The sequence below is a fragment of the Clarias gariepinus genome, chromosome 9 (assembly GCF_024256425.1).
Source record: "Clarias gariepinus isolate MV-2021 ecotype Netherlands chromosome 9, CGAR_prim_01v2, whole genome shotgun sequence".
Classification (NCBI taxonomy): Eukaryota; Metazoa; Chordata; class Actinopteri; order Siluriformes; family Clariidae; genus Clarias; species Clarias gariepinus.
The window spans coordinates 28,754,463-28,766,528 of NC_071108.1; the positions used below are offsets into that span (position 1 = coordinate 28,754,463).

Consider the following 12,066-nt stretch of genomic DNA (forward strand, 5'->3'; position numbering starts at 1 on the left):
TGCTATGCTATGATGTGGTATAGTAAGATGTGGTAGAAATGTATAATATAGTGTGGTTGAGTATGGTGTGTATGGTGTCAGAGGGTAGAGTGTGGTATAATATTGGTTTAGTGTGGTGTGGTGTGGCGTCATATTGTTGAGTGTGGTATGATATGGTGTAGTTTAGTATGGTGTAATATAGTGTGGTGTATTGTGTCATATGGTGGAATGTTGTATGATATAGTGTGGTGTGGTATGGTGTCATATGGTGAAGTGTAGTTTTATATGGTGTGGTTTAGTATAGTGACGTGTGATATGGTGTGATATACTGAATTGTTGTATGGTGTGTGGTGTGGCATAGTGTTATATGGTGGACTGTGGTATGTTCTGGTATGGTGTGGTATGATATGGTGAGATATGGTATAATATGGCATGTTGGTGTGTGTTGTGGTATGGTATGGTATGGTGTGGTATGGTATGGTATGGTGTGGTGTAATATAGTGATAGGGTGGGATATATTGAAGTGTTGTATGGTGGAGTGTGGTTTGGTGAGGTGTGGTGTGGTATGGCTCTGGAAGACCCTGGAGAACATCACACTGCTTGTGCAAAGCCAATGCGGTTGTGTTTTCGATCAAACACTGTGTAATATCGTGCAATGAATTTAGCCCCCAGGATCCAGACAGGACCAGCAGGAGGTGGAAGGTCTAGCTCTCTGAATGTCACAGTGCAGATGTCCTCCCCAAACTGTGATTGCTGTAGATGGTAAACGAAAGGGAAGAGAGTCGAGAAAGGAAGTAGATAATGGACATATCAAAATATTAACAGTAGCATTCCACTTAGGTAATCTATTCCACTAGTGAGTGTGGGTAAACAAAGATAATGAAACTGGAGTTTCTTTACATATAAAAGCAGAGTCAACATTTAATCATCTTTCAATTCAGTGTCTAATAATATCTTGTACTCCCTTGTCCTGCCATACGGTAGCTTAGTGCTTAGCAAAAGCACCTCCAGATTCCAGGTTTGATTCCCGGCCAGGGTTGATTCCCACCTCTGTGTGCATGGAGTTTGCATGTTCTTCTCATGCTCCCCATCCTAGTTGCTTTCCTCCCACAGTCCAAAGACATGCACATTATGCTACTTGCCGTTTCCAAATTGCTTATAGTGTGTGTATGTGTGTGCCCTGCAATGGAAACATGTCATCCGTATTTTCCTCTGTGATTAAGGCCAGCTTACCCAGAGAACATAGTCTTCCTGTGTCAGAGGATACTCCTGATCACCAAGGTGAAAGGTCACACTGGGTAAGGACATCACCAGATTACAGTTCACGGTATACTAAACAGAGAAAGACAGAGACCAGGACAAGCTTTACACAAAATCTGTCTACATAGCATCTTACTTTTAAACTTCATTTTTAACAGAACATGTTTAAGTTTAATACACTGGTTAAAACTAGGCTGATAAAAAAAAAAACCTTCATGACATATTAAGCGTTTTCATGAACAGCTTGCAAACTCCAAAACAACTCCAATGATCTCTTCATTAAATAACGAGGAAACAGGTGACTTCTGGCCATAAAACTCCCTATTAGTCAGTTGTCCAATTACTTTTAAGCATGTGGAAATCAGGTGGCATGGTTCTAAAAATGGCTTAAATTTTTTTAAGGCTAAATGTAAAAAAATAGCTTAATGGATCATAAATTAATAGAGACCTCTCATTGGTTATCTTACCAGTTTTAACTAGCTGACACCAATTCAATGTTTTCAAGGAACCCCTGGAGACATGTACTTTTGACATATTCAATAGCCTTATGTCATATTTGATCTTTACCACAGTCTGTGCAACATAATGGGCCAATTAAACAATGGAGAGCTTTTACAAAAATTCAAATATTCATCATTTGTTCTCAGAGCTGCAGCTATTATTTTATGTAATCCATATTTTGTAACAATGTCTAGGGAAAGTTGGCTTGAAGAATAAAGCCACAGAGCTGGAAAGAGACAATCTATATAAAGGAAAGAATGGCTTGGTGTGTACATTGGTCAGTACTCGCTTTTTCAATGATATGTTTATGTTTCATATACTGGAGGACACAAAACCAGCCTCAGAAGAATTTGTCTGTCTGTCTGTCTGTCTGTCTGTCTGTCTGTCCAGCCAAATTATGTCATAGCATCACAAAAAAATGTCTAGAAAGAATTTAACAAGGCTTTTGTAGTACTTTCATATCTTCCTGACGTTTAATCTTGTTGCTTACTAATAAGTTGCAAGCAGTCAGATACGTCTTACCTCTTATTCTTACCGCAAGCTTCAGAAACACAATTTACCCTGAAAGAATTCTCTTTCCAAAACATGCTCAAGCAGATAAAGATGAAGCTGTTCTGGAACTAACTATAGCCAACTACACGACACATCTAAGGTAGACTACTCTTATTCTGATAGCTACTTCCCAAATGATCCAGCCATGTAGTGAACACTCAAGCTAATTATTAAACAGGTTTGACTATAGATTGGTCGAATATACAAACAACACAAACAGTTACACACACAGCAACCTCGCTGCCAATATTAACAGTATTCTGCTTTTGTGCTGCAAAGGGCCATCTGTGTGTCAGGCTTCGTGTAGAAAAGCTAGATACAGTTCAAGGATAGTTTCATGACATGGACAGAACTCACTCCTCCCTCTGCCAGCTCCACGGCACCGATCGTCTTCATCAGAATTGAGATGGAAGAGGCGGGGCCAGTGATGTAGGAGGAGCCCGTGTCAATCATGGTCTTACAGCCTTCTGTACAAAACAATGTCTCTTCACCTACGGATACACTGTAAGGAAGACAGTTTAACATTAGTAGTAAAAAAGGAGAAAACTTCCGTTTTGCTTGTTTAAGTAAATGTCTTTACATAATATAGTATAAAGTATACATATATGAGGAGTGTTCGGGACTTTTAACTGTGCAGAAAAACTGATCATACCATCATTCATAAAAAAAATTCATCACAAGCCTCGGTTTGATTTTTAACACTCCTCCTTATCCTATATATATTGTTTTCCATGTTAAAAAAAGAGTAGAAATACTGCTATGCCCCATTTATTAAATACATAGTAATATAATTTGTACATGGAGGGTGTTATGCATGGGTTAGAAATTGCAGGTGGCAAAAAAAATAATAACTTATGAGACAGGATATTAATACATTTTATATGATTGTAAGTTAATTAGATATTTTAAAAAATTATATCCTTTAGATTTTTTAAATGGGCGGCACGGTGGCGTAGTAGTTAGCATGGTTGCCTTGCACCTCCAGGCTCTGGGTTCAATTCACGTCTCTGTGTGCATGGAGTTTGCATGTTCTCCCCGTGCTTGGTAGGTTTCCTCCTATAGTCTAAAGACATGCAGGTTAGGCTATTTGGCGTTTCCAAATTGCCCGTAGTGTGTGAATAAGTGTCCAGGGTGTACCCTGCCTCGAGCCCTAAGTCTTCTGGGATAAGTTCCAGGTCCCTGTGACCCTGAATACAGGATAAAGCGGTATAGAAGATAAGTGAAAGTGAGTGTGAGTGAGATGTTCAAATGGAGTTGTAGAAATGTCTCTCAATATTTGAGCATCCCAGACTCATCAGAAATAATTATTATTCCATGGTGTTTAGGGTACTATCCCAGTAACATAAGGGTCTATTTATTGTACTGATGTGATTTTTTAACTATTATTAACTATTTTCGTTGTTTTTCCTCCAGAATCATACAAGAAAATGTATAAAGTATTAAAATAAATTAAGTGTTGCTGTATTTCCTTACTTATTGTCTTGTTCATTTTTAGCTGAGCTCAACTCTTTGGGTAAACTGAAATATATTTGTAGTTAATTTAATGTTATAAATGCCATCAGTGCTTTCTAAGAACAGATTATAAAGGGACTCAATAGTATTGCTGAAATACTCACGCCTTCATAATGACCTCCCACTTCCCCTCGCCCTTGGTGCTGACGTAGTGGAAGGCTCCCGTATAGTAATTCGGATCAATGCCGCCGAACACAAGTTCTCCTCCCGGGTTGCGTTCTGGGTCTCTGATCCAAAAAATGTATAAATGCTTTTTGTTTACACAATGAACATGTTAAGCTAAGACAATATACAGGACAGATTTTTTTTTACCTTGACTTTAGATCAAGATAGAGGTATTTCCTGGGCTTAACAGGAAAAAAAAACTTTGGGGGCATAAACCTGCTTTGTACTGCTCACCTGCTGTAATACACAGAGAAAATGTCCTCTTTCAGCACACCCTGGGACATAATCTGATCAAACACTGGTGTGATGCCACCGATAGCTGCACCTGGGTAGCCCATTCCCAGCACACCATCAAACTTTGCAAAGATGAACGGGATAGCTGGGAGAGCTGTGGCCTCTGCAAATACCTGCACCACTGGAATCCCACTCACCTATGGATGGCAAGGTCACCGGTCAAATCATTTCATAGTATAAATAAAACACCATATGTTTGCTGTTATAGAAAAATAATCAAGAACAAGGTTGTATGATGCAGCCCAGTGCAAATCTCGTTGTTACTGCATTGATGAAGTTGATTATTATCATATTATGACATGTTTTAAAGTATTTTATTCCTCTTCTGGCATTGCATTGCATTTACCCATTTATGCTTTTATTTAATATTATGGAATGACCCTGCAGCAAATTAGTTCCTTTTATCAGCTACATTATAAAAGCTTTAAACTATCTTTAAACAATTCTCACCAGCCTTGCTTTGCTATTAAGATGCAGCTTGTAACTTTCATGAGACATTGCAAAAAACAAATCCTTATAGGTATAAGACACAAAGTTATAACTTTTTAATCAGTCTGGACTGTTCCAACTCACTAACACTGGAGACTCCTTCCATAAATGTTGCATTAACATCGCCTTACAGAAAACAAACATCATCATCATAAAATAAACAATTATAACATATCAATTTAATATTTTACAACTAAATAGAAAATGAAGAATATTTTTTCAAAATCTGACCAATCAGAGATTTGAGAGATTAGTAAAGGAAAGTTATGAACACGTGCAATGTTTGTAATGTTGCCCTTTCATTCTTACCACAACTATATCCTCACTCAGAAATCCCCGCACATTTCCAGAAGCATACTGGATGGAGAATCCTGTCCCGTTTTCAATATACGTATGAGATTTAGATGAATCATATCTGTTATGAGTAACTGGTTGAAAAACAAGAGTGATAAAAAGAAAGTTAAAGACAGGCAGAACCTTAAATGGAGCATGCATTCACGTGTGTGTATATGGGTGTGCGTGATAATTAAGCCAAGACTTTATTAGTCACATATACAGTTCATTACTTGAACAGTGAATCTTTTTTTTTTTCACATATCACAGCTTTGTTAGGAGGCTGAGGTCAGAGTGCTGGGTCGGTCATTATATCATTCAGTGGTCATTCAGTGCCAGTGCCAATAGAGGCTGCGTTCCAGTCAGATTTTAGTTCCCTGTAAAGTATTGTCCAGGGTATTCAGGCATGTTAAGTGTGGTTTCACTTAACTGTCCCAGAAGTAGACATGGAGCTCGAAAAATGCTATATCTATTATCTTTATTATCAAGGACAATGTAATATCAATTATTTAATTAATAAATCCTTACTATTATATAAAGTAGGCTATTAATCTTAAAAAAAACAATAATAATTTCTCTGGACATAATGTAAATTAATAATTTATTTATGAGTTATAAACATTTCAATGGTATAGGGTTTTTAATGATATTAGGTTTTGGCTTAATAAATATTCAATATTTAATTTCCATAATGCAAGGTACTTATGTTACCAGGGTAACGCAAGGAACACAGCCAGTAGGAGCTGGGGCTTAAACCGCCGACTTTCTGATCAATAATTCAGAGCCTCAACACACAGAGGTGCGACTGACTAAAACTCCTGCCGTGACCCGGATTCGAACCGGGGTTGCTGCGGCCACAACGCAGAGTACTAACCACTATACGATCACGGCTTGCCAGCAGGAGCTGAAGTACTCACAGCATGCTGTATATAGTGGAGAACAGCTCTGGGAAGGAACCCAAAGATTGGCAGACCCGGTATCAAACACGACGTTGAACATCTGTGCTGGTGTACCAATACTAATCTCCCCAAAGTACTGAGTCTGCAGAGACAGAAGATGAGACAGAGAGAGTGGGAGAATATTACAGACGATCTGTAAGATTTTCAGGGATCCAGATGTGATATTTGAATATTTTGATGATGTTTCACAACTCATATTTAAAATTTAATTAGATTTCTATTTATGTAAAAGAGTAAATGGCTTAGATTTTTTTTTTAATCAAAATCTGATACATTGATATTGTAAATTAAGTTGCGATACTACCGTCTCCATGCTTTACTGTAGGGATTGTGTTCTCAGGTCAACATTTTTGCCTCTGTCTCAATATGGCTTTATTCTCTCAATCCATCAATATTGATCATATAGTTATATTTTGTCTGCTGCTGTCATTGATGCCCTTGTTAGAAGTTCACTAACATAATCTTCCATTCTCCCAATAAACTCTAGGACCTTTCAGGAATATAACATTTATATTGTGTCCATGTAAAACTGTAAAAGCACACAGGTCAACTCCATCCAACAAATTCCCAGTAAAAAAATTTAGAAAATCACAACAATGAGGTTCAACCCCCATGAAATTACAGCCTATATATTTTTGATTTACAAACTATTTGTCAATATTGTTTTTTTATTCTCCCATGTTGTGGAATATGGCCTAATTACTTAATTACTTATAACTAAACGTTATAAGATCACAATAATTACTTAAGTGCATATTTCATATACCTGTACTTAACTTGAGTTGTTTTATTAGTGAATACTTTTTACTTTTACTAGGCTACATCCAACAAATATTTGTACTTTCTACTTCACTACAGTTCTGCATGGTGTTGCATTACATAACCAGAGTGGTACATAGTGTTTGCAGTGACATGATGCGGTAACATGCTGGTTTCTATGCATAAGCTTTTCTAGGTGTTTGAAATCAGAAGTGGAAAGAGTTTCTTTTACAGTGACTTTAAAACTACTGTAAGCTACAGTAATATAAGTTCAGTATGTTAAATACTTCTGCATAATCCCAATTAAGTCCAATTTATCATTTCAGACTGTAAGAATACAAATGTGGAAAAGTTCAGAAGAGTTATTCACTCTGTGTCAGATTTTTTTTCTTAGGTTTCAGCTGTAAATGATATAAATGACAGTTTTAGCTCTCACATCCAGATAGTTGGTAAGAGGTGTTGGGGCTGTGCCATTATGAAGTGAAGGACTGGCATTCAACTTTGGTGCAAGTACTGCAAACACTTCCTCTTGTCTGATGCCTGTCTCCTTAAGAGTCTCTCGAATGGACGGCATTTTCTTCAGAGTGATCCTAAATAGTAGACAAAGTGTTAATAAAAAGGTGTAATGTTATAGCTTTAATTCTGTATGTTACAAATTCCTGACACTATGTTTTTATCCCCATAATTAATAAATAAACCTCCCCTTAATGAAAATTTCACAATATTAAAAAAAAAAAAGAGCATTTTTGCACTTTGTAATGATCAAAGGTTAAGCTGCACCTTACAGAACAGAGGGATTTGTTGTTTAAATTAACATCACAAGCTGTGTTTTTTAGTCTTTTTAACTTCAAGAGAAACTGAGAGACTGATGGCAAATTACTGTTAAAAGCCCTTACAATTCCAGCGGCACAGATCTGTTTCAGCAACACAGCATTGGTTAATGAACCATTTAAAAAATAAAAAAATAACTGCTTATACAAAAGTAAGGTTTTCAGATATGTCAGGTAAAACTAAATTTATCATTAGTTTTAAATTGCAGAAAATTTGCATAAATATGAAAACAACGTCACAAAAATGCTGGACACACAAAACGCTAGTCTTCTTTTTTATTTTTGGTCACAAAAAGAAATGAAAACACCCATAAAAGCACATGGTCACATTTCTTTATCTGTGTGACCCATTTTTTATATTTAATTTTTTTGCTGAGTCATGCTTGTGTAGTAGATTAAATTGGAACAAAATTCATTTTTTTATATTGTCTAAGCTGTGCTGGAAAAACGATATGTCACTCTTTATGACACAATCCTGACCCCTATATACTGTATGTATTAAAAACACAAAAAGTATGATGTCATTCTTCATTACCTCATTCTAATGTATAAAAGTGATGGGATGTGCCGTTACTGAAAATTAATCACGTTTGTTCATTATTTTCCTTTTAACAGAAGGAAAGTGAGCTTATGATCGAAACAGAATAAAGATGCTGAAAATTAACTACACTTCACATCGTTTTCTGTACAGAACCAGAATGAAAAAAAATTACTTATCCTTGTCATTAACCCATCTGCACATATGATATATGATATTTGCCTGGCACAAATGCATTTAATTATATCATAAAACATTAAATATAATAGATTGTAGAAATTAAACATTAGTTTAGGAAATAGGGTAATTCATTCATTTTAGATCTGCCCAAGAACCCCATAAATCCCTTTACCCCATGAATACATTTCAGAATTATAGTAGTATTTAGTTTTAGTATTAGGATTTGTTGTATTGCACTTCAATCCTTTAGTGATTGGTTTAGATTTTTATATCACATTTATATTTACAGCATTTAGCAGATGCCATTATCCATTTGTCATCTTATCCAGCACCTTGGAGAAATAGCAACAGAAAAAAAAAACTAATATGTCCATGCTAGTACAAATATGTGAGCATCCATCATGCTAATAGTTGTTAAGATGTTATAGCGATGAAAGCTCAGCAATGAACTAAAAAGATCACACAGCATCCAGCCACATTTCACATCCCTTAAACAGAAATAATCACCTATTATTTAATAAAAAATTGTATAAACATACCTTCGTAATGCCTTCGCAGCCACACACAGCAACAACAGAGCTGCCCACACTTTCATTGCTTCAGATGTAGTTTAAAACTGATGAGAACCTGATGACTTCCGTAGTTTACACCGTTTAACTAAAAAACTGTCTTTCCTTAATGGTTACACTAACTTCTTCCTGCAATTCCTCTCTATTTATCTCTTTATCTTCATCTGTCTCTCTCTCTCTCTTTCCATCCTGATTAAGTGCTCCCTCGATGAGTGACCTATTGCCCTTCAGTATGTTGTGCAAATTTCTGTAAACCAGTTCAGGCCAGATATTCCTCAACTGCACAATATTATAATACAACATTCAGGTCATAGAAACTCTCTTTGGAAAATATTGAGTATAGTGTAATCAAACACAATTGAGGAATCTCTGTGACTATCGTAAAGTTTACACTAGTTGTTGGAAACTTTAATTGTTGGAGACATTATAAATGAAACTGCCCTATTAATTATTGAGTTCATTCAAAGCTTATGGTTATAGGTCTATAACCTCAGGTGACAAACAGCCAGGTCCATAAATGTTGGAATAAAGATAAGTTTTTTTGGCATTTGTTCTTTGTAGAAAGATTAAAGTCAATTTTATTGTCATTGTGCAAGGTACATGTACAGAGCCAATGAAATGTAGTGCACCACCATTAAATGCTCTACACTACCAAATTAAATTTAAATTCAATTTCTCAAGAGCTTTGATTCAAGGGGGTTTACAATAGTGTGGCAGCAACCATTCAGGAATTACAGCAATTTTTACACACACACACACACATGCCTATTTGTGGGAGGGGCTTATAAATAAAAGAATAAATATAATTACAAACATAAGGATTGTTGTTCATACTTGGATGTAAATGCTTTGCAGTCAATGACCGTCTGAAGTCTGGAGCCCATGGACCTGACCAAATGCTGAGTTTCCTCCCTCAAGGTGCTTTTGGATGCAGCTTGTTTTTAAATCTTTCTGCCCTAAGTTGTTTGTTTTAGTGAAGTTTCCTTAAGTGAAAAGCATGCTTTGTTGAGTTGAGATCAGGTGGATGACTTGACCAGTAAGAAATATTCAATTTCCTAACGTTGAGAAACTCTTGGGTAGCTTTCATTGGATGTTTTGGGTCATTATCCACCTGAAATATGAAGCGGCATCCTATCAGTCTAGTAGCATTTGCCTGAATCTGAGCAGAGAGTACACCTTGCGCTTTACATAAAATTTATTCTGCTACTTTAATCAGCAGTTGGGTCATCAACAAAACATCAGTGACCCAGTTTCATCTGCAGCATTAAAGACATGTGCCTTTACCATGTTTGACAGATGATGTGGTGTGCTTTGGATAGTTCCCTTCTTTCTCACTCTCCTAATTTTACTTTGATCATTCCAAAGTCTAATCTGGCCTATCTGTTCTTGAGCATTGCTAGTGTTTTTTTTACCGTATTGTGAAGCTTCTGCGCTTATTATATGATTTTTTTCCCCAGCCTGATCACGGCCTCCTTCACTTGTCCAGATGCCTCTTTGGACCTTACGTGGAGAGTTTATGTGAACAGGGCTGTTCCTGAATGGGTGATGCCACACTTTTGTCAAAGACCTTGAATTAACGCTGAAAGTCAAGCAGCATACAGAGGCCAAATAGAAAAAAGAAAAAAGGGTAAAAAAAAAAAAAAAAAAAAATTATTATTTTTGTTGCAAAATTAATGCACCTGACTGATATGTAATAATAGAAATGGCTATGGCCTTAATAAAATATATATACTGTTTATGCTTTTTCTATACACATTTTAATTATATTCATGAAAGTATCATATAATTTATTAACCTGGCCATGCAGCTTAACTGTTTTAAATAATTTAACAAAAAATAAGCAATTTAACAAACATTTGGTTTGGATCACCTTATTTTATGTCAAGCAGCGGTTTAGTGGTTACCAGTGTCGCCTTGCACCTTCAGGGTTGAACTAAAATGTATGTAATTTTTAGGCATTGAGTTTGCATGCTTGATGGGTTTCTATTTAGGCTGACTGCTGTTTCGAAATTGACCATAGTGTATGATTAGGTGTGTGAGAGTGTGTGCTTGTGCACTGCTATGAGTTGGCATGCCATCCAATATCCAGGGCATACGCCACCTTGTGCCCTAAGTTTCCTCAGATAGTCTCAGGTTTTCTGTAATCCTACACAAAATAAGCAGTATAGATAAAAAAAAAAAATGGATGAATCTTTTTATGAAGATTAACCTGATGCACTTTAATTCCACTGACGGCATGCTTATTCACCAATTTCAAACACTGTGAAATTTTTTATGAAAAATGTGATGTACAGAAAATATGTAACATTTAAACAAATTACAATTAAAAAAAGCAATATCTCTATCCTCAGCATGTATAACAAGCAGGTGACAGTACATAGACAATACAAATGAACAAATGATGTCTCATATACAGTTATTTGTAAAGGATAATCAGAAGACATGGATCTTTATCAGCATATTAGTCCAACAGTGTAAAAAGACCAAATCATGCAAGACAAGACTTTGTTCTTTACACTAGTAGTCTTTAATTGGTTTATTAAGTTTCTTTCATTTTTTGTGTTTTGTGTAAATTCTCTGTAAATAGGGGTTATGGGATTTTCATATGCTCATATAAACTGGTTTGATCTGGATTTGATCTGCTAAAAGATTACCTAGACTAGCATGTTAGATGGGAGCATAATTATTCCCATCAGCATCCCTGTAGTGGAATCAGATCGCACTGCTAACGTCAGTCTCAGATTAAAGGTTACTGCTTAATTCATTCCCAGGCCTTGATAGTGGCCAGCAAAATAATTCAGATAAAGTTTCACTATTCTGTGACTTCACCGAGACTATCCTATTTGCTTACGATATTACGTAAATTGCTGAGACTGTGTCACCACATGTTATTGGAGCCTCCTGGAATGACATGAATTCTTTATATTTTGGTTGCATCACTGCAGTGCACTGACGCTTTTGACCTAACCATGACGGCAGGCAGTTCCATGTGACCTCTGACCTTTAAACTTGGGAGGTTGTGTGGATGCCTGACACTGAGTTTCCCACACCAGAGGGAGGTCTTGATCTCTCTTCATCTTCCTGCTCACTGTTTTCCTGGCTTTAATGGGCCTGGGAACTCCACATATGACTTCTGATGTCATAAA

At 36.3% G+C, this 12,066-nt stretch overlaps 1 protein-coding gene and 1 non-coding gene across 2 annotated transcripts; both read right to left on the bottom strand.

Annotated features, from left to right (window-relative positions):
• Nucleotides 1–527: 527 nt before the first annotated feature.
• Nucleotides 528–8,946, bottom strand: ren (renin). Its single transcript, XM_053504326.1, has 9 exons — nt 8,891–8,946; nt 7,240–7,393; nt 6,003–6,126; nt 5,062–5,180; nt 4,204–4,400; nt 3,909–4,031; nt 2,650–2,794; nt 1,213–1,311; nt 528–732 (listed from the first exon to the last, which is right to left on the bottom strand). The coding sequence occupies exons 1-9, from the start codon at nt 8,944–8,946 to the stop codon at nt 571–573; spliced, it is 1,179 nt and encodes a 392-aa protein (XP_053360301.1). The 3' UTR covers nt 528–570.
• On the bottom strand, nt 5,905–5,976 carry trnah-gug (transfer RNA histidin (anticodon GUG)). Its single transcript has one exon. It is a non-coding gene; the product is annotated as a tRNA-His (tRNA).
• Nucleotides 8,947–12,066: the final 3,120 nt, after the last annotated feature.

Coding starts and splice junctions, on each gene's coding strand:
- ren (XM_053504326.1), bottom strand. CDS start 8,946: ATGAAAGTGTGGGCAGCTCTGTTGTTGCTGTGTGTGGCTGCGAAGGCA. Junction 6,127..7,239: donor CTCTTACCAACTATCTGGAT/GTGAGAGCTAAA, acceptor CTGTCTCTGCAG/ACTCAGTACTTTGGGGAGAT. Junction 733..1,212: donor AGGAAGACTATGTTCTCTGG/GTAAGCTGGCCT, acceptor TACCATCTACAG/CAATCACAGTTTGGGGAGGA.